This window comes from Naumovozyma castellii, chromosome 6, assembly GCF_000237345.1.
Source record: "Naumovozyma castellii chromosome 6, complete genome".
NCBI lineage: Eukaryota > Fungi > Ascomycota > Saccharomycetes > Saccharomycetales > Saccharomycetaceae > Naumovozyma > Naumovozyma castellii.
This window is the reverse complement of record NC_016496.1, coordinates 520,567-542,554: the sequence shown is the minus strand read 5'-3', so window position 1 is coordinate 542,554 and position 21,988 is coordinate 520,567. Positions and strand designations below refer to the sequence as shown.

At 38.1% G+C, this 21,988-nt stretch overlaps 10 protein-coding genes across 10 annotated transcripts; 5 read left to right on the top strand and 5 right to left on the bottom strand.

The window, feature by feature from the left end:
• Positions 1 to 498: 498 nt before the first annotated feature.
• PRO1 (glutamate 5-kinase) lies at positions 499 to 1,770 on the top strand (the record flags this gene model as incomplete). The annotated part of the gene is made up of 1 exon (XM_003677058.1): positions 499 to 1,770. The coding sequence occupies one exon, from the start codon at positions 499 to 501 to the stop codon at positions 1,768 to 1,770; it is 1,272 nt and encodes a 423-aa protein (XP_003677106.1).
• A 306-nt stretch (positions 1,771 to 2,076) lies between these two features.
• BFR2 (rRNA-processing protein BFR2) lies at positions 2,077 to 3,705 on the bottom strand (the record flags this gene model as incomplete). Its single annotated transcript, XM_003677057.1, has 1 exon — positions 2,077 to 3,705. One exon carries the CDS (start codon positions 3,703 to 3,705, stop codon positions 2,077 to 2,079), a length of 1,629 nt encoding a protein of 542 aa, XP_003677105.1.
• A 265-nt stretch (positions 3,706 to 3,970) lies between these two features.
• HDA2 (Hda2p) lies at positions 3,971 to 6,052 on the bottom strand (the record flags this gene model as incomplete). The annotated part of the gene is made up of 1 exon (XM_003677056.1): positions 3,971 to 6,052. One exon carries the CDS (start codon positions 6,050 to 6,052, stop codon positions 3,971 to 3,973), a length of 2,082 nt encoding a protein of 693 aa, XP_003677104.1.
• A 196-nt stretch (positions 6,053 to 6,248) lies between these two features.
• MHR1 (mitochondrial 54S ribosomal protein mL67) lies at positions 6,249 to 6,926 on the top strand (the record flags this gene model as incomplete). Its single annotated transcript, XM_003677055.1, has 1 exon — positions 6,249 to 6,926. One exon carries the CDS (start codon positions 6,249 to 6,251, stop codon positions 6,924 to 6,926), a length of 678 nt encoding a protein of 225 aa, XP_003677103.1.
• Positions 6,927 to 7,058: 132 nt separating this feature from the next.
• ATP5 (F1F0 ATP synthase subunit 5) lies at positions 7,059 to 7,688 on the bottom strand (the record flags this gene model as incomplete). The annotated part of the gene is made up of 1 exon (XM_003677054.1): positions 7,059 to 7,688. The coding sequence occupies one exon, from the start codon at positions 7,686 to 7,688 to the stop codon at positions 7,059 to 7,061; it is 630 nt and encodes a 209-aa protein (XP_003677102.1).
• Positions 7,689 to 8,536: 848 nt separating this feature from the next.
• On the top strand, positions 8,537 to 12,463 carry NCAS0F02620 (uncharacterized protein; the record flags this gene model as incomplete). The annotated part of the gene is made up of 1 exon (XM_003677053.1): positions 8,537 to 12,463. The coding sequence occupies one exon, from the start codon at positions 8,537 to 8,539 to the stop codon at positions 12,461 to 12,463; it is 3,927 nt and encodes a 1,308-aa protein (XP_003677101.1).
• A 366-nt stretch (positions 12,464 to 12,829) lies between these two features.
• NCAS0F02610 (uncharacterized protein) lies at positions 12,830 to 14,416 on the top strand (the record flags this gene model as incomplete). The annotated part of the gene is made up of 1 exon (XM_003677052.1): positions 12,830 to 14,416. The coding sequence occupies one exon, from the start codon at positions 12,830 to 12,832 to the stop codon at positions 14,414 to 14,416; it is 1,587 nt and encodes a 528-aa protein (XP_003677100.1).
• Positions 14,417 to 15,184: 768 nt separating this feature from the next.
• On the top strand, positions 15,185 to 18,370 carry HRQ1 (ATP-dependent 3'-5' DNA helicase; the record flags this gene model as incomplete). Its single annotated transcript, XM_003677051.1, has 1 exon — positions 15,185 to 18,370. The coding sequence occupies one exon, from the start codon at positions 15,185 to 15,187 to the stop codon at positions 18,368 to 18,370; it is 3,186 nt and encodes a 1,061-aa protein (XP_003677099.1).
• Positions 18,371 to 18,478: 108 nt separating this feature from the next.
• On the bottom strand, positions 18,479 to 20,311 carry SRP101 (Signal recognition particle receptor subunit alpha; the record flags this gene model as incomplete). The annotated part of the gene is made up of 1 exon (XM_003677050.1): positions 18,479 to 20,311. One exon carries the CDS (start codon positions 20,309 to 20,311, stop codon positions 18,479 to 18,481), a length of 1,833 nt encoding a protein of 610 aa, XP_003677098.1.
• A 427-nt stretch (positions 20,312 to 20,738) lies between these two features.
• BCD1 (Bcd1p) lies at positions 20,739 to 21,917 on the bottom strand (the record flags this gene model as incomplete). The annotated part of the gene is made up of 1 exon (XM_003677049.1): positions 20,739 to 21,917. One exon carries the CDS (start codon positions 21,915 to 21,917, stop codon positions 20,739 to 20,741), a length of 1,179 nt encoding a protein of 392 aa, XP_003677097.1.
• Positions 21,918 to 21,988: the final 71 nt, after the last annotated feature.

Sequence of the window (21,988 nt, the reverse complement as noted above, 5' to 3'; positions counted from 1 at the left end):
TTACGGGATACAGTATTCAGATGTAATGGATGAATCGATACTTAGTCTATTTTGGACGAGACCATTTATTCGTGGTCAAAGTTCCTCTCGATCAATATTTCAATCATCTTTATTTTGAAAAATTCAGCTCGCTTTTCACGGCATCATCGAAACACTCGAAAATACTAGTATAATGGCATGTAATATACAACTAATTTATATTTTATGGGACTCCACTTCTCAAGAGTGACTTATTGTCAAAAGCTTAACCCAGAACTCCTGTAACCTTGTTCCCCATGGACAGCTGGTTGTGACAATAGTTTTGGTGGCCCAATAACACAATAGACACCCAGACCCCCGCATTTTGTGTCTAAAAATTTATTTCATAACCTTAAGTGAAATTACGTATTTGTATATTCGAATATATATAAGTCTGGGGTTTAGTTCTTACCTTTCTCGTTTGCTCTCTTCGAGAATTACACTTGTTTAACGCACAGCAACCAGGAAACATAAGCACAAATGACCATGTCGAAGTGCTACACGTTAGTTATCAAACTGGGATCCTCATCCTTGGTAGACGAGAAAACTAAAGAGCCAAAATTGGCTATTATGTCCCTAATAGTGGAAACTGTGGTTAAATTAAGAAGGTTAGGCCATAAGGTTATTATTGTTTCCAGTGGAGGTATTGCTGTGGGCTTAAGGACTCTGAATTTGGATAAGAGACCAAAACATTTGGCTGAAGTGCAGGCTATTGCCGCCGTGGGTCAAGGACGATTGATTGGAAGATGGGACTTACTGTTTTCCCAATTTGGTCAAAGAATAGCACAGATTTTAATTACAAGGAACGATATTGTGGATTGGACTCAATATAAGAACGCTCAAAATACTATTAATGAGTTGTTGAAGATGGGTGTCGTTCCTATTGTTAATGAAAATGATACATTATCTATCAGCGAAATTAAGTTTGGTGATAATGATACTTTGTCTGCCATCACTTCTGCATTGGTAGGTGCGGATTATTTGTTCCTTCTTACCGATGTAGACTGTCTTTACACGGATAATCCTAGAACAAATCCAGAGGCCAAGCCAATCCTCGTGGTTCCAGATTTAGCTAAGGGTTTGCCAGGTGTCAATACATCTAGTGGTTCCGGGTCTGATGTCGGTACAGGTGGTATGGAAACAAAATTAATTGCTGCTGATTTGGCTACTAATGCTGGTGTGCATACTATCATTATGAAAAGTGATATTCCAGGAAATATTTTAAAAATAGTGGAGTATATGCAAGCTCAAGACCTGGATACAAATAAGAAACAGAAATATCAAGGCGATTTAAGCAGTTTACAGGATAAAGAGTTAGCCACCCTACAAAGCTTACACGTTCCATTGCATACAACCTTCATTGCTAATGATAATTTGCATCATTTAAAAAATAGAGAATTTTGGATCTTACATGGGTTGGTTACACGAGGGTCGGTTATTATTGATCAAGGGGCCTATAATGCATTGACACGTAAGAATAAAGCTGGTTTATTACCAGTAGGTATCATTGACATTGAGGGTACCTTCCATGAATTGGAATGTGTAGACCTTAAATTAGGGAAAAGGTTACCAAACGGTGAACTAGATCCAAACACTCCCCTTCAAACTGTTGGGAGAGCAAGATGTAACTATACTAGTCTGGAATTAAGTAGGATCAAGGGTTTGCAAAGTGAACAAATTGAAGAAGAATTAGGTTATGCGGACAGTGAGTATGCTGCCCACAGAGAAAATTTAGCCTTTCCTCCTCATTAATCCGCATGATCATCTTAATCTTCGTTTTTTGAACAAAATATTATTTTATGAAATTTCTATAGAATCATTAGCTATCATTAATTGTCCTTCTTTCTCCTTTTGTTTACTAAATGATTAAGGAAATAATTTCTTTATTATGGACCTTTTCCAAAATTTTAACGATAATATGTAAAATCAATATACATTTAATGCTTTATATCAAAAATTTGGTATATATCTCGTTTTTCAATAGTGGTACTTTTCACAGCCTATTTAGTCTATAAACGATGGTGGGGTTAATGATATTTTATGTAATTACATCGACATCTAACCGAAAATTTGAATGTCGTCATTCTTAATTGCTTCCAATTCTTCCTTATCATCACCAGAATTGTTATCGTCCTCGTTCTCATCTTCATTGAAATTAATTCTTTGGCCTAATAAACCAGCAAAAAATTCATCAATCTGTTCATCATTCCATTTATATCCTGAATTGATTGGAGCTTCAAAATTAGCAATAGGGTCTTGAACTGAATAATTTAGTTTTCTACCCTTCGATGCTTTTGTGTCGATATTCTTTTTTAGTTTATTGTTGGATCTTGATGAGATTGTCACTGTTGGATTCTCTGTCGAACCATATTGTACATTAGATGTCTTCTTATCAACTACATCACTCAGTAGCACACGATAAAAATCTTCATCATCGAATATGTATGGATTTTCAGTTGTGTCAATAGCGTTGTTGTCCTTTCTTCTTGGATCATAATTTTTTGGGATGTCTTGGTTAATATCTTCTTCTTCTTCCCCATCAATAGCTTTATCAGCATCTGCTTGGAAATAAGAAAGTCTTTTCTCCTTAAGATCATCTTGAAATCCTAATGGGAGTAAATTTCTCCTATTCAAATATGTACGTTTCCTCAATCTTGTTAAATCTGCCAATTGATTTTCCACTTGTTTGTCCGTAGGTTGATTAATAGCTTTAAATTTGGTAGATGATAATGCTGAATTTCCCGATGTTGCTGTTACTTTACTTGACCATTTATGAAGAACTGCTCTTCTGTATTTTGTTAGGTGTTCGTCTAAATTGTCGGTATCCTTATTAAGATCATCAAAGGATCTTTTCTTATCATGTAAAGATGTCTCATCGTTGCTATCAATGTCTTGATTTATATTATCTCCGCGTTGGAAGTCTTTTCTAAAATTAATTAGTTGCCCAAGAACTCTATTGACCAATTCGGAACTTTTATTCAACAACTTGGTAGTTTCTTTTGATTCTACTGTATAAGTATTCCAGGATTCCTTCGTTATTGGTAATTTATTAGCGTTTGTTACAGCCTTTTGCAGCTTAATTCTCATATCTATAATATTATCAAAAAGTCTATTTTGATTGGCAATCGAGTAACCCTTGGCTGCATCACGCTGGATTGATTGAGATAATTTATTCATGACTTGTTTAGTTTCTTGCTGAACCAATTTAGCTAAACGCTCTCTTTTCAACTCAGTGTCCTCATCTTCTTCCTCCGCCTCTGAATCACCAGATTCTTCTTCACTTTCTGAGATGAGTTCATCTTCGGAGTCTGTCTTAAGAGAAATAGCGTCGTCACTATCTGAGACATCATCTTCATTATTATTTGCTTCATCAGATGAGCCACTATCAGATACATTCTCATTGTCATTGTCAAATAGGTCCTTCCTCGAACCCTTGGAACCTTGATATTTTTCATCCTTTATTTCCAAAGTGTTAGCTCTCAACTTAGATTTCCCAACATCCACGTAATGAGCACTTTTAAGCTCTTCCTCCTTCTCGTCATCAAGATCACTCAAATCATCATTGGAGGAATTTGCATTTTCGTTATGTTCAAAAACGGCACGTTCATCATCTTCGATATCAAAATCTGGTACGGCAACTTTGTTAATCTTCTTTGCAATTTTATCAGCTAGTAGCTTCTTAGTCATAATATAGGATTGGTAGTCTACAGTGCTTTGGTTATATCTTGTTTTATTTCAACTAATGAATTTTTTTAGGTAGAATTGTAGCTCATCGCATCTCAAAAAATTTTCTTTTCAAAATTGAAAAAAAAAATTAAGGCCTACCCGGAGAACCAAATACGTTTTGTAGAGTTTATGACTTATAGATATTTTTATATTACATGAATATTTGGAATGCTACTTTAATTAAAACTATGGTTAAAAGGAAGCCCTTTGGATGCCAGAAATGTATTTATCTCGTATAATTAGGAGTATTACCCCTTCTTGAGCGATATCTTCCGTTACCATTGCCGGCGTTATCTCGTAAACTCGTAGAAGAAGAAGAAGACTCCTTCCCTCCAATTATTGGATACTTATCATTTAAAGATTTGATTAAGTCTTTCAAGAATTTAGAGTTTTGAACAAGTGATTCCAGATCCCCTTTCAATTTCTTCTCACGAGATAGTAATGGTTCTAAATTAGTCATTGTATTAAGAGGTCCATTTTTTCTTTCTTCAGTCTCTTTCTTAATCCTCTTTAAATCTTGAAGGGTTTGGGCCTTCTCTACAGCTATGGTAGATTTCGTCTGATATTCCATTCTCAAATCATCATTTTTTGTAGTTTTTGCTTTGTTATCAACAGTCAACTCATTTAATTTTATATCTTTAAAAGTGTTATCTCTTGTGTATTCGGCGAGTTTAGAGTCGATATTACTCTCGTCTGTCAACGATACTAGGCCCGTTAGCTCTTCCAGTTGGCCCTCCAAAACCGTATTACTCTTATCTAATTTTATCGATTCACCTAGCAATCTTTCCAATCTTTTTTTCAATCCAGTTTCAGATATTTCAGATTCTTGAAATTTCTTGAAAATAATTCCAATGTCATTTTTCAATACATCGATTTCATTTTGTCTCGTGGTTTCCTTTAACCTATTAATTCGTAATATTTTATCATTTTCTTTAATTTCTTTTTTCAATTGATCGAATCGTTGCATGGACCTCCGCATTAATTCTTCCTGATAAGATTTCAAGCTAAGTGGTGAAACACACAACGTCTGTGAATCCTTATCTGATGAATGTTGCAATGGAGAAAATTTAGGAGTAAGGTAATCAACATCGGCATCATGGGGGAATGATTCTAAAGGCGGGATGGAAGTACAATTACAAGTCACGTCGGGTTCACCGAATAAAGCTTCTTTAAAATTAGTCAAATCTAATGATTCAACATCTTCCCTCTTTAATGTTCTAGTCTTTAAAAAATAATCCAAAGATGCCTTCAAGAATTCATAAGTTTCCTTTTCTCCGTCAGAATTACATAAAATAAAGTGATCTGGTGATCCCAATACTAGCATTTTTATTATGGGGATTATTCTTCTATGAGACGACGTTCGCTTACCAGTGTCCTTGATGTATCTTTTTTTATCAATTGCAGTTAATAAGGGATCAAGCATGGGATCAAAACTGATAATAATATCAATATCGAAATCCTTCAATAAATCCTCGTCGTTTTTCAAATGTGTTGTCGTTGCCAACAATAAACAATCCTGTTCTCTACTTTTACATTCTTCAACTTGATCAATATCATGGGGATTCAACTTTCTCTTTTTGGTATAAGAATAACCGTCCTTAGAATATCCTGAGAAGGAAACATTTGTATTTGATTGTGATGACGTGGATGAAATTGGAGTGGAAGAATTTTCTCTCGATTTCTTAACATTACTCTCTGATGAAGACGATGATGATAATGATAATGATTCAGCAACCGGACCTGGGTGACCCTCATCGTACAATGATGTTCCCGATATTCTCTTAATCCTAACTTTCTGACCTAATAGGAAACCTTCTAAGATATCCAATTCCTTAATACTATGTGAAATTAAAAGAACCTTCTTGGACACCTCATCCTTCTCCTTATCCAGCAATTTAAATAATAATTGTTGAAAGACTTTAAATTTACCGCTTGTATTAATTAATCTTTCATTAGGTTCCATTCTCAAGAATTGTCTGGGCATATAATGATCCACCAGTAAGGATGGATGATTAATGACAGATCTGATATTGGTATCAAAGATATAGTTCATCTGTCTATCGGATAAAGTTTGTGGGATTGATGACGACACAGAGGACTTACTGGAGTCTTGCTCTCGAGGAGTAGCCGTCTTGGATTCATTCTGGAAGGAATGAGCATGGATGGAGACCAGTATTTCAATGAGGTCTTTCTGAAACGTGGTGAGCCCCACTGGGATATAGAACGTCTCCTCCTTCTTGGATCTTCTGCTGCTGCTCATGATCTGGGACACAATGGATGCGGTTGATGGAATGGGTATTGTCATCATTAGCTAGGTAATTGCCTGAATTAATTATATAAGCGAACATCTTGTCACATAATTCTGACATGGTGTTACCCTGGGCACGCGATTTTTATAAGTTTGCGAAGGACGTAACGGTTTCTTAATAGGTTGATGAAGTGAGAGAGAGAGAGAGAGGCAGAATACAAGGAGGATACTGAATTAAGGGATACTAAAGGGTAGGATGTCTGTTGGTAGAGTGAATCCTGCGACTTTTAAGTTTCATACTGCTAAATGGTTGGAAAAGACGGGTTATGCCCCTCATGTGTATATGTTTAGGAATTTGGAAAGGGGACAAGTTCTGTACTCTCAATTTCCTCAGATCTCACCTGTTCAGATAGATAAGTTGTTTAAGAAGGTGAATAGTTGGGATTATAAGAAGCCTTCGAAGAGGAGAGATCTTTGGAAGTGTATGTGTGTGGTTAATATGATGGATTATGAGAAAAGTGTGAATTTGTTTCAGAATTTGAATAGATTGAGACATCTTCGTGATTTCACTTTTTTGAAGCAATGTAATGATATGAGGAGGAAGAATGAAGATGGACATGTTTGGTATAGTGGTATGTTTAGACCTACTTTTAGTCAAGAGGCAGTTGCTGATTTAAGGGAATCTTTAATTAAGATGCAAGAGTCTCCCAGATGGGAGGGTGGACAGGGTGGGGGCAAGATTAATGCGACGATTCATTGGGAAGATTCATGGAGGATGGGTGATACAAGTAAATATTGGGACCCCGTGTTACCCAATGTAAAACATGAAATATTAAAGATAACAGGTAACAATGCTCGAGAAGAGAGTACGATATTGAAAGAGTTGAGTCTTCAAACATTAGAAAAGTACCATCGGGATTCTCCCCTAATATAATCTAACTTGTATATATAAAAAAACGAAAATAGTGAATGGTAAATAGACAAATTTGAAATGAATATATATATTCTCATACGAGTAAAGGAGGGGAAAAAAAACTATATACTGATTAATAATGATGATACTTATTCAAATGGACTCCTGCAATACTTTATTCAAGTTTTGAATCTTGGTAGCAATGCTCAAATCCACGGTCTTATCATCAATTTCCACGATCAACCCACCTTTAATTTCCGGTCTAACCAAATTAGTCAATTGTAAAGATTTCCCATTGGAGATGAATTTTGATTGCATGATGGCTTTTTCCAATTTCTTGAAAGATTTATCATCCAATTTTTCCCTCGTTATCACATTACCATGAACGATTCCCTTAAAGGCATCATTCAACTTATTATACTGTTGACAAATCAAATTCAAAGAGCTCAATCTATTATTTTCCGCGACAACGAGCAAGAAATTCTTGATCTGTTTATCGCCAGTCAACCCATTTTCCTTCAACAATGCATCGACGACTAAATTTCTATCATTCTTGGACAATACCGGGTTATTCAACACGCTTTGCAACTTGGGGTCCTTTGCGACCTTGTCGTTGATCAAATTGATCCCCTTGGTGGTGGATTCGATGGAGGATTCCATGTAGGAAGCCTTGAATAGTGCAGTTGCGTATGTTCCCTCCAAGCCGAATAATTGGACTGGTGGTTTGAATTGCTTGGTGGCGGCGGTGGCCACTGTACGTAGCAGTTGTCTTTGGAACAGCATCTGTGGTTGTCTTGAGTGGGTGGGAGAGTTTGCGAATGGGTTAGTTTAAATGCTGGAGAGTTATGTGTCTTTCTCCGTGGCTTCCCTATAACTTCCATGTTCTTTGCGGACGGAACGAGTTGCGCGTTGATTGGTTGAGAAGCTAGTGTGTCGTGTTTGGAAACATCAGACAATGAATGAATCAAGGAAGTAGACAACATAAACAAGACAAGACAAGAGAAGAGAAGAGGGTTATGAAGTGCCGTGCAAGGAGTGTGTGGTGCACCGATAGTCTACATGGAATGTTGTTGGTTTTTAATCTTTTAATCCTCGAGGTGAAAGGAAGGGAATACGTGATAGGGGATGCTTGCACGTTGGTATTGGGGTAGCACAAGCTGTCGAGCCAATTCAGGCTTGCGAACAGACAGCTGAAAACGCTACTAAATCGGTTTTCCCTCCGTGAGGGTGACACGGCTGTCCATTTTGTTGAGTGCCATTACGTTATCGCTGTGATCGACAGATAAGCCACTGCGCTAGCACGGCTATGCTAATGCTTTTGCTATGCTATGCTAATACGCAAAACGCCTCTCGATCGCTATTTCCGGTTTGCTCCGCTGAAGATCCGGTACTCTTACGTAACCGCGGTTCTCCGTGGATATAACAGCGATAGCCGCCCTGCTCGAGAGGATCCATACGGGCTTTTGCCTGGCAGGGTTTTCGAAGGGTCCGTGGACAGATCTTCTGTGAGCACATACAGATGTTCCACCCCGCAACTTATATAAACACAGGATCCGTTTCCTGTCTCGACGTATTGTTCTGCTCTTCCCTTCTCTTCTCGACATGCCCCAACTCTCCACTAGCAATAAAAAATGCGTATTTTCAAGAATAAAATAAATGACCTATTCTGGTTCACATCCCTTCTATTGACACTCTTACCCTTCCTCGACCACAACGTCGCCGTCCAGGCACAAGCCCTATGTGTCCCCGGTTCAAGCACAACGGCAAAGGCAGGTTGGAGTGTCATCTTTTACAACTACAACGATCTCCTATGGGGTGTATTCACCAACTATCAAGACTTCTTATCCGATCCATCCAGGTACGCTTCAGAGTCACAGCAGGGCTCCATCACTGGTGTCAACTCCCTCAACTTCAAAGTCGTCCCCAGTATCCTTTCGTTATACTACGGAAAGATCTACGGCGTCAATATCCTATTGAGCAACTTCGTCGCCGAATACACTGGTTTCTTTGTTCCTCCAACATCGGGACAATACACTTTCACATTCACAGGGGTCGATGATAACGCTGCTTTACTATTCAGTAGTACTAATACTTTTAAATGTTGTGCAAATGGTGCATATGACTCTTCATTCACTTATAATGTCGCATTGTTCGCTTCTTATAATACTCAAGGCACGGGAAGTATAAGTACCACTGTCACTCTACAAAAGGGTTTGGCATACCCCATTAAGATGACTTATGTCAATAGATTCAGTACTGGGATATTTAACGTCGCATTCAAGGACCCCTCGGGCGCCACACATACTGATTGGACAGGATATATTGCCAGTCAAGCAGAAGTCGCCTCTCAATGTCCACCTTTCCCCATGATGACTACCACAACCACTTCTCAATGGACAGGCACCATCACTTCCACAACAACAACTACCACCATCTATACAGGTACTGATGGGAAACCAACGGGTGGACAGATTATCATTATTGAAACTCCACCATTCACTTTACCATCACCTTATCTTACCACAGCAACAACAAGAGGTTCCACTTGGTCCGGAGTAGTCGAGTATTATTCCACACAATCTAATGGGAAACCAGCAACGGGGACAACAACTTTCACCATACCTCCACCAGTAACATTCGCACCCGCTCCAACAACTGTATCACCAACCACACCAATCCCATCCACTGGTTGTACATCACCACCTCAAGTTCCCAATTCAGGTGCCTTTAACATTCGTTTGTTTTATTTCAATAGCAACGCATATCCTCCAAACTCCGATTTCCAATATTTCTTGACATATCAATACTCTAATGCACCAACATATGGCACTACAAGTGGTATCACCAATATTAATTTCAATATACGCCCAATCCCCATCATCGGTGATTGGGGGACATTATACGGTATAACCATTCAAATAACTTCGTTCGTCGCGGAATATACAGCATTTTTCGTCCCACAAATGACAGGTACTTACACTTTCAGATTGGTCGGAAATGATGATTATGCTGCACTCTTCTTCGACCCAAGCTTAACTTTCCAATGTTGCCCCGGTGGTGACATTAATTCTCCCTCTGTCTCAAAATTAGCCTTGTTTCAAGCTTATACCGTGCAAGGTGCAGGCACCTCCACGGTGAAATTTAATTTACAACAAGGTGTAGCATACCCAATTAAATTAACTTATTTGAACCGTCAAGGAACCGCTGTGTTGAATGCAGGCTTCATCGATCCAGCAGGGACCACACATACCGATTGGTCTGGTCATCTAGTCAATTCCCTCAATCTACCAAGACTATGTCCCAAATGGGCTACTACGACAATATACACACAGGGAACAGGATCTGTAACAATGACAAGAACTACATACACTACATTGGTAACGGGTGCAGATGGACTCCCTACTTCCGATGTCGTCATCGTCATTGAAACCCCTACGTCACATGTATCTACGCCAACTGTCTCTTCAACCTCCAAGACAGTGAGTTCCACTTCAAAACCATCCGTATCATCACCAGTACCTTCTCCCAGCGTTAGCACTCCAACTCACACCATTTCTAAGACATCGCTCTCAAGTTTACCTGTGATTTCATCTTCAACCGTGAGCAGTATTAGTAGCCATACGGTGTCTACAGTTTCATCGAAAAGCTCAATTTCTAGTGTTTCCTCAGTTCACTCTGAGTCAACATCTTCGACATTTGTGTCTACACCAGACCCAACAAGTCCAATTCCAACTTTTAGTGTTTCATCTGCTGTCTCTTCAACTACAAGTAGCACTCCTGATGTGTCTTCAGTGCCATCGACGAGTCCAACTTCCGGCGTTTCCTCAGTTCAGTCTGAGTCGACTTCAACTGCTGTCTCTTCAACTATCAGTAGCACTCCTACTGTGTCTTCAGTGCCATCGACGAGTCCAACTTCCGGCGTTTCCTCAGTTCAGTCTGAGTCGACTTCAACTGCTATATCTTCAACTACAAGTAGCATTCCTACTGTGTCTTCAGTGCCATCGACGAGTCCAACTTCCGGCGTTTCCTCAGTTCAGTCTGAGTCGACTTCAACTGCTATATCTTCAACTACAAGTAGCATTCCTGCTGTGTCTTCAGTGCCATCAACGGGTCCAACTTCCGGCGTTTCTTCAATTCAATCATCTGACCCTTCAAGTAGCAGTAGCAGTCCTGATGTATCTTCATTGCCATCTACAAGTCCAACTTCTAGTGCTTCCTTAATACAATCTGAGTCTATTTCATCTGCTGTTTCTTCAACTATCAGTAGCAGTCCTGATGTGTCTTCAGTGCCATCGACGAGTCCAACTTCCGGCGTTTCTTCAATTCAATCACCTGACCCTTCAAGTATCAGTAGCACTCCTCCTGTATCTTCAGTTCCATCAACGAGTCCAACTTCCGGCGTTTCCTCAGTTCAATCTGAGTCGACTTCAACTGCTGTCTCTTCAACTACAAGTAGCACTCCTACTGTGTCTTCAGTGCCATCGACGAGTCCAACTTCCGGCGTTTCTTCAATTCAATCATCTGACCCTTCAAGTATCAGTAGCAGTCCTGCTGTATCTTCAGTTCCATCGACGAGTCCAACTTCTAGTGCTTCCTTAATTCAATCTGAGTCGGCTTCAACTGCTGTGTCTTCAACTACAAGTAGCACTCCTGCTGTGTCTTCATTGCCCTCTACAAGTCCAACTTCTAGTACTTCCTCAGATCAAGCTGAGTCAATTCCATCGACGAATCCAACTTCTAGTGTTTCTTCAATTCAATCACCTGACCCTTCAAGTATCAGTAGCAATCCTGCTGTATCTTCAGTTCCATCAACGAGTCCAACTTCCGGCGTTTCCTCAGTTCAATCTGAGTCGACTTCAACTGCTGTCTCTTCAACTATCAGTAGCACTCCTGATGTGTCTTCAGTGCCATCGACGAGTCCAACTTCCGGCGTTTCTTCAATTCAATCATCTGATCCTTCAAGTATCAGTAGCAGTCCTGCTGTATCTTCAGTTCCATCGACGAGTCCAACTTCTAGTGCTTCCTTAATTCAATCTGAGTCGGCTTCAACTGCTGTGTCTTCAACTACAAGTAGCACTCCTGCTGTGTCTTCATTGCCCTCTACAAGTCCAACTTCTAGTACTTCCTCAATTCAATCTGAGTCAATTCCATCGACGAGTCCAACTTCTAGTGTTTCTTCAGTTCAATCTGAGTCGACTTCAATTGCTGTCTCTTCAACTATCAGTAGCACTCCTGATGTATCTTCATTGCCATCTACAAGTCCAACTTCTGGTGTTTCGTCTGCTGTCTCTTCTGATACCAGCAGCAGTCCTGTTGGGTCTTCAGTTCCATCGACGAGTCCAACTTCTGATGTTTCCTCACTTCAATCTAAATCAACATCTGCAACAGTTGGATCTACAGTAGAACCAACAAATTCCCCAAGTTCTGTCGTCTCATCTCTGTTAACTAGCACAACTATACCTACACTCGAATCAACGATTCCAAACTCAGATGTATCGACAGTCTATTCTACTTCAACCTCTGCTACTATTTCTTCCGATTTGAGCAGTCCTACTTGAGCAACTCCAAGCACAACCTCAACTTCAAGTTTTTCAAAAATTGAATCTCACTCAACTTTCAATTCCATCTCATCTGCTTTGATTAGTTCTTCTCCATCAACTTCAGAGTTATCATCCTCTAGTCCAACCACATCAGAAATTGATTCTTTATCGAGAACATCAGATGTTTTATCAATATCAACCAGCGCTACCAGATCTATATTAGAGCCAACCTCTGCAGGTTCAGAATTGTCTTCCAGATCTTCTACCTCAACGTATGTTGCCGTCTCGTCAGAATTGAATAGTCATTCTTCATCAAAATTAGAATCGACAAGTCCAAGTCCAAGTCCAAGTCCAACTTCAGATATTTCAGGTACTGATTCTCACATGTCGTCAGTTATGGTCTCATCTGGGATGAACATAATTACTCCATCGACTTCAGCTATTTTACCAACGAGCCCAATTATTTCAAATAGCGACTCTTACACAACCTTATCCACGTTTTCATCTAGCACAACCAGTTCCACGGAATCTACGGTGGCACCAACGAGTTTAATTTCAGATGTCTCTACAATAGGTTCTACATCAAGATCTGATATGGTTTCATCCGACAAAGGTAGTGTTTCTTTATCTACATCACAGCCAACAAGCACTAGTACAAGTTCAAGTTTATCTAGTTCGGGTGTTAGTTCTCAATCAGATTTAGCCACTGTCTCATCTGGCATAAGCAGTCTCTTTTCATCTGTATTGGAATCGACAACTTCAAGTCCAAGTTCAGTGCAAAGTTCAATTGCTTCAAATATTGATTCCCAATTGTCTTCGGCCACCATCTCATCTGGCATGAGTGGTTTTATACCTTCTTCTATGCTTTCACTAACTTCAAGCTCCGGAATTCAATCAACATCCACTAATTCAAGGACCTCCGGTATTTCATATACTTCAGATCCAGAACTTCCAACATCTACTATTTCAGAAATTGAATCTCAATCAAGTTTTATCACTGTCTCATCAACTGTGAGTAGCTCCAACCCTTCTACCTCCTCTCCATTGCCTACAATTTCAACTACTTCAGATATTGCCCCCCAATCCAGCGCTTCGACAATTTCGGGAATAAGTTCAATCTCAACTTCAGTTGTATTCTCCTCTGTATCTTCACCAGAATCGACATATTTTAGTTCATGTGCCTCAGATATACTCTCCACATCAAGCTCTACCATAGTTTCCTCCAGAAAGAATAGCCAACCTCCATCGACTTTGGAACCCACATCTCCTACAGCCTCATCTGATGTCATAACTTCTATTTCATCTGCTTCTAACCCAATGCCCTCAATTTCAACTAGTTCAAACATTGGTTCTCAATCTAGTTTATCCACGGTTTCATCTAGTCTGACCTGTCCTTCTGTATCAATGGTCTCCTCTGGTGTGATTAGTTCTATTCTTTCTACCTCAAATCCAACTTCTACAGTTGATACCAAGTCAATTTCTGATAGTATCTCATCTAGTGCATGTAGCACTATCTTCTCTACACCAGAATCGATAAGCTTAAGCTCAGGTTCTTCTGTGATTGTTTCGGGCTCGACATCTTTTATTTCAACTCGTACTATTCCATGTTCATCAAAAACATTAGTTGCAAGCTCAAGTGTCCCAGGAAGCGATTCAGTTTCGACATGTGTGCCAACTTTACCTATAACATCATCTGGTATGAGTTCCGTTTCTGCATCAAAGACAATTGCTTCTAATTCAAGTCCATTAATAACAGATCCCTCTTTGTCGACAATATTTTCACATTCATGTGTCGGAACGTTAACTTCTGCTTCCGAATTAGTGCCAGATACTAGTACAATAAGGATTGTGACTGTGACTAAATATAATTCTTTAACGATTCATCGCACTAGGTTCGTAACATATGCATGGACCGGTTATACCAATCTAACTTCTTTTATAACGGTTAGGACTCTGTATGGGACGTTATAAGGTTAGTAAACACCAAAAAGGACTGGACTCTTTCTAATCCAAAAAAAAATATTCTTCATATAATTTAATATATTCCTTAATTTTTGTATATTTTATTTAATAAAAAATTTATATATTTTTGAATCATTCTGCTTCGAAATTAATTAAAAATGCAGATGTTTTGTTTTTAATTTAGAAATAAGAACAGAGTTCCTTTGATAATATTTCAATGACCTCACACCATACAGGAAACTGATAGCCATGGCTGTCTATTTAATTTTTTAGCGATGTAAAAATTGCTATAAGTTTAAAAAAAACACCACTCCAAAGTCAGGTTTTCCATTGGACTTGCAGTAACAACCATTATCTACGAAAAGAGCTTCCATTTAACACATTTTTACTTATACGCATGAACTGGATTTTCCAACATTATTTTCTGGACTTGTTAGAACGATATTTGGGAAACTTGAATCATCTTTCGAAGTAACCATTTGATAGCATTTGTTTTCTAAATCTTTTACCTTTTATATTCAACTGTCTTCTATAAAAAACATAAAAAAATGTCCCTATATAGATATGGTTTTTAATGTTTCTTTTCATTCCAATAAGTTAAAACAATAACGTCAAACAGTCCAGTGGTTATTTCATTTTACTTATATTCATCAGAACGGAGAAGTCCGCGTTTTCGCTAAAATGCTTATCATAAGTTAATGTGTGAGAAACAGAACCCTCTATGGTAATCTCGATGCCGACAAAGGAACAATATACCCTTCCTTTCTAAGCATAGTTATGAATACTAAAGATGAAATACCCACGAAGAAGTTAAGAACTGAATCCAACGAGAATGGTGAAGATAAGTTTAAGGACTTAAGATCCCTATTTTTCAGACTGAATACCATCTATACATTTTTAATATGTCGTAAGCATGTGATCCCCACATTCAAAACTCTTACAAGTCCCATTGAGAAGGCACTGAAGAAAGAAGTGACGGAGCTTGACTTGGCGAGAATAGTGGCTCTATTACCAAGAGCATGTGTTTTCAAGTACATTGATGAAAATCAGATTCAAACCGAAACAAAAGTGTTCGACTTTAAGAATGGAGGATATCAACAGAAGGAAAATGATATATTTCAACTAAAAGACGTTGATACAACATTTAATGGAGGCAACTCCACTCAGATTCTTATTTTTGAATTTGTCGATGGTAATATGAAACGATCATGGACTTCGGGAGATACTAATACACAAGTTAGATTACCAACTTATTCCACAGAAGAAATGAAGAAAATGATTTCTAAGAGAGAAACATTCTTTAAGGAAAAATTATCAACGTTTATTACAAAATATAGAGATAAGGGCGCTGATCCTTACATTGAACTCACAAGATTAGCAGAAAATTATGTACCTACAATGAAATCATACGAAGACCCAATAGAGCAAATGATTTCGTCAAAGTCAGATTTAGTAGTGGATGAAGATGGTATGGGTAGACCAACAATACCACGTATGATTGAGAAACTAAAAAAAATTGATACATATTATGATCAAATCAAAGAACATTACACTATTCCTGAAAGGACTGCAGAATATGGTGACCTGGATTTTGATCTTTCTCCTGAAGTATATCCTGCCTTAGAGCATGATCGATTTTATGTCCATCAAGCCACTGCTATTAATGCAATACATGCCGGTAAGAATGTCATAATCACAACATCAACATCATCAGGTAAGTCCTTGATTTATCAGCTTTCTGCAATTGATATATTATTGAGAGATCCAGAATCTACCTTTATGTATATTTTCCCAACCAAGGCGTTAGCACAGGATCAAAGGAGAGCATTTGAATCCATTATCTCGAAGATTCCAGAGTTAAGTGATGTTAGTGTTGCAACATATGATGGTGACACTGAAAAACTACAAAGGGCCTCTATAAGAAGAAATGCACGTGTAATATTTACTAATCCTGATATGATTCACGCCAGTATTTTACCAAATCATATCAACTGGAAGCATTTTCTGTATAATTTAAAGATAGTAGTTGTTGATGAGTTGCATGTATACAGGGGGTTGTTTGGTTCGAATGTTGCCCTAGTTATGAGAAGGCTCTTAAGATTATGCAAATGTTATTACAATAATGACAACCTGAGATTTATTTCATGTTCTGCAACTCTGAGATCCCCAATCGAACATATGAAGAATATGTTTGGTATTGATGATGTGTTACTAATAAACGAAGATGGGTCTCCAAGGGGTTCTAAGCACTTAGTCATTTGGAATCCTCCTGTCTTAGCTCAGCATGAAAGGAAGAGAGAAAATTTTATTCATGAAAGTGCCAAGTGCTTGGTTGAGTTGGTTCTCCAAAACGTACGAACTATTGCATTTTGTTACGTGCGTCGTGTTTGTGAGCTATTAATGAAAGATGTTAGGAATATTCTTCAGGAATTGAATAGAGAAGATTTGCTAGTTGATGTGATGTCATATAGAGGGGGATATTCAGCTTCTGATAGACGTAAAATTGAAAGAGAGATGTTTCACGGAAATTTGAAAGCTGTGATATCAACCAATGCATTGGAATTAGGTATTGATATTGGGGGGTTAGATGCAGTGTTAATGTGTGGATTTCCCTTGTCAATGGCCAATTTCCATCAACAAAGTGGTAGAGCTGGTAGAAGAAATAGGGATTCCTTGACTTTAGTGGTAGCGAGTGACAATCCTGTTGATCAACATTATGTTGCACACCCAAGTATTCTACTACATGGGGATGACTCTGAGTCATATCAAGATCTAGTTTTGGATTTTGATAATTTACTCATCCTAGAGGGGCATATTCAATGTGCTGCTTTTGAATTACCAATCGTCATCGAAAGAGATCAAATATTCTTCAAAAGAGAACATTTGGAAAAGATATGTAGAGAAAGGCTTCAACATAATGCTGAAGGGTATCACGCACATAATCGTTTTTTGCCTTGGCCTTCTAAGCACGTTTCGTTAAGAGGTGTCGAGGAAGATCGATATGCCGTTATTGACATTACGAATGGGAGAAATATAGTTATAGAAGAGATTGAAGCTTCAAGAACAAGTTTTACTTTATATGATGGGGGGATATTTATTCATCAAGGTTATCCATACTTAGTAAAAGAGTTCAATTCGGATGAAAGATATGCTACAGTTCAACGTGTAGACGTTGATTGGGTTACCAATCAAAGGGACTTTACTGACGTCGATCCGCAGTTAATTGAGATGGTTCGATCATTAGACGATAGCGACATTCCTGTTTATTTTGGAAAGATAAGGACCAAAATTGTTGTTTTCGGTTACTTTAAAATCGATAAATTTAAGAGGATTATTGATGCCGTTGAAACGAATAATCAACCAGTTATATTCTATTCCAAGGGATTGTGGATTGATATCCCGGCAAGAGCCTTAGAATTATGCACTTCGAAGGAGTTAAATATTGCTGGTGCGATACACGCTGCTCAACATGCAATTATGGGACTGTTTCCAAGGTTCATTATTACAGGAGTAGATGAAGTACAAACAGAGTGCAAGGCGCCAGAAAAGGAATTTGCTGAACGACAAACTCAAAGAATAAGACCTGCCAGATTAATATTCTATGATTCAAAGGGTGGTGAGTATGGTTCAGGATTATCTGTAAAGGCTTTCGAACATATTGATGACATTCTTAAAGCTACTTTGGAAAGAATTGAAGAATGCACTTGTTCTGATGGATGTCCTGATTGTGTTGCGGCCACTTACTGTAAAGAACACAGCTTGGTTCTCTCTAAGCCTGGTGCATTAGTCCTTCTTCATAGCATCCTAGGACACGAGGAATCAGATTTTGTGGATAAGATTAAAGATGGACCAGAACCCAATCTCCCCGATATTAAAGTTGAAACCGTCACGGCGGTAAAGGACCACATCAAGTTTTCTCAGAATTTAAAAGTCATTGGAGCTCAACTGGAAGAATTAGAATAATATTAAGCACATCATATAGTATTTAGTAATTATAAATCTAGGCATTTGAATAGTGTTAACATATGCGTGTGTATATTTAGGAGGTAAGTTTGAGAAACTGTCTATAGATCATGCCATCAAAGTATTAACCGCCCATTTCACACTAAGGGTTCTCAGGTCCGTATATGTTTGTCCGACCCCAACAAATAGAATTGGAATGCCTGTTGCGTAGACCATGTTTACCATTGTTCCCAGCATTTCACCTACCGTGTCACATTTCGAAATTATAAAGAAATCGAGGTTTCTTACTTTACCAAAAGCATCATTGAAATTCTTTGCTTGTTGTACAGAGTCAGTACCAACTAAAGCTTCTCCAACCATAATGATCTTATCTGGTTGGGCCTGTTCTGCAAATGATTTCAATGGTGACATTAAAGTAGGATCGTTATGTCTTCTACCAGCAGTATCCATTAACACGATATCAAACTCTTGATCATGAGCGTATTTAATGGCTTGCTTTGCAATCTTAGTGACCAAATCCGAGCCACCATAGCCCGATTCAAAAAGCTCCACAAAATCATTCCCTGTCTTTCCTCTCTTATTCTTTGATCCACGAATGTGGGATTCATCCATTAATTGAGCTAAATTTTCAACATGTACTCTCAATTGCTCCACAGCACCAGATCTAAAAGTATCACAAGCAACAATTAAAACTTTGAAGTTATTTTGTAGAAGCCAAAACGCCAGCTTCGATAAATTTGTGGATTTACCTACACCGTTTACCCCAACAATTGAGAAGACGTATGGCTGCGCTTTTCCTTCATTATCCTTCTTACCAGTTTTCTTTTGAATTTCGTGGAGAAGGTCAACAGAGACACCTGGTGTTAATATTTGTGTTAATGCCTTAGTTAGGGACGCACGAGCGGTAACTTCAACACTTGTCCAATTTGCTGTTTTTGACCCAAGAAGATCATTACTAACTTGTTCAGTCAAAAAATCTGCAGCCTCCGGGGCAACATTCTTAGTAATTAACTTTTTTTTCAATTTATCCAATACGGATCTTAGATCACTCTCTGTTATTGTTTTATTACCGATTAGATTCCTTTGTATAAATCCCATTGTAGAATTCACAAACCCTTGAGAAGTTGAGGAAGTTTGAGATTCATTTTCATTTGCAGTTGCAGTTGACGTCAATAAATCATCAATTTCCTTGATTAAAAATTCACCTTTATCAGTTCTTTCGCCAAATGCATTTTTATCAAATTCCATATCAAAGTTGCTCTCAGGGGATGCTATGCCAGATTTATTCTTCGAAGATCTCGAGAAATCTAATTGCGAAACGTCTTCAGAAGAGGTTGTTTCCTCCATCATACCATTACGACCCCATTTTCTTCCTCCTCCATTATTCCCTTTATTTTTTGCATGAAGTGAATTCTTCTTCAACGAATCAACTCTTGGAGAGGCTTCTCTACTAACGTTATCGTTCGTTGCATTAACTACGTCAAACTTAATGGATTCTTCATATTTGGCACGTAAGTACTTATCAAATTTACTTAAATCCTCATTCATCCCGTATAGTATATCCACATGTTGTTTATTTTTCAAGTTACTTTGAATTTCTTCATTCAAATCTAAGGAGTCCCATAATTTTAATGCCAAATCAAGAGTTTTCTCAGCCTCTTTATCAAGATCGATTGTCTGTTCAGCGTATGTTATAACAAAGTATAGTTCTGGTTGTTTTGTAACATGGAACATGGAACAAAAAGGGCGCACATTGCTTTTGGATAAAGAATCATTTGTAATGTTTAATATGTTGAATTTAGATCCTCTTTGTGTCACAGGAGAGGTGATTATCTTGGAGATGAATGTGTTGATTTGTAGTTCGGCGAACTTTTTACCCTGGCAATTATACTTAAAAAGTACTTGACCTTGCGGTGTAAAGATCGTTAATTGATCAAACATAGCAGCACGTATCCTTGGGTTGTTATTACGAAATTGTTATTCTCTTTCACACGTCAGTGAAGTTTTACATGTCAAATGGTTATTAAATTTGGAGACTGATATTTTCATCATTGTTTGTTACCCCGCTTAACAAGAAAAGGGTTGACTAAAACTCTTTCCATCAAGCCCTTATTTTTGAGTTAGGGTATGTCTCTTTCATAAATAATGCATTTAATATTATGAACCTTATACTTAATCTATTTCTCTAAAGTGTAATATATTCTCTTATATTACCTAACAAATGCAAGGATATCTGATGCACAGTTCAATAATTTCAGCTGGATCGGATATGGACGTTTAATTGTGGCATTATGATATGGTAATGGCCGAGTCCTTTCCATCTTCGAGCAAACCAATCATAGATAGATCATTCGCTGCCATGGCACATCTATTCTGCAAGGAAATCTAAGTTCACACCGGGATCATAGTCACTCTCTACATCCGAAGCTTCTTTTTGGGTAGATTTAGGCTCTGATTTTGAGATAGTAGGCACTTCCTCATTATAGGGAACTTCTTTGGGAGGACTATCATCTTCTGAAACAATATTGGATCCACTATTTGTCATCTCGTACCTCACATTTCGTTGTTGGAGTACGGCATTGGATTCCTCAATCGGAGTTAACTCTATATCAGCTGATAATTGAGGTTCCTCAACAATCGAATACCCTAACGGGAGATCAGTTTCTTCTTGAGCAACAAATATAGTAGGAAATTCAATAACTGTTCGGTTTCTAAATAGCTCACCAATACATTTTTTGGAGGGTTCTAATAAAATTAACTTTTTGGAATCCATTGATTCTGTCATTTCTTGCGGAAATATTTTGGTGTAAAATTTGATATTATGGTCCTCCAAGACTTTTAGCTTATCAATACCCCTCATTTCAACTCCCTTTTCTAATGGTGGAAAGTTGAATAACTTAGAACATTTTTCATAAACAACATTACTCATACCATCTACTATGGAGTCCGTTTCCTTTATTCTATGTGAAACAAATTGAACGAAATCCTCTTGGACACCTTTTTGAACACCTTCTTGAACATCTTCTTGAAGCGGAACTACTCGATTCTTTGGAGGACACAACAACCATTCTATCGACCAAACGAAAAGATCCAAGCTTTTATCCCACTTACTTCTGTTTTGTGCGGATCGCTGCATACCCTTAGGTAGTAGTAAGCAAGTCACACCTCTTCTGATAACCTTCGGGCATCCTGACTCATCATTAGAGTTATTAAATCTTGTTCGTTTGTTTGCATGGTTATTCGTACTACTCATCAATGCTCTCTTATTTTTCGTCCTTGCATCCATCTTCTGTAACTCAACCGTTCTTTTCAGAGAATTCAAAAAATTAAAGTCCCGTTGCACTAATGGATTACTTTCATGTTTTTCATCATCTGCATCCTTCAGCTTTTCATGTGGAATGTATTTAGTTGGATCATGCGCAATCCCATCACAAGCATCCGTTTTTTTATGTTCTTTGGAGCATGCAAGTGAGCAGGTTTTCTTAAGGCATTTGGGACACTTATACTTAAATTCATTTTTATGACATATTTCACAAAGTAAGGGCATCGATTTACCTACTACCGTTTTGTTCCGTTTATCTTAGAATTAGAGCTTTTTGCAAGCTCATCGAGACTGTA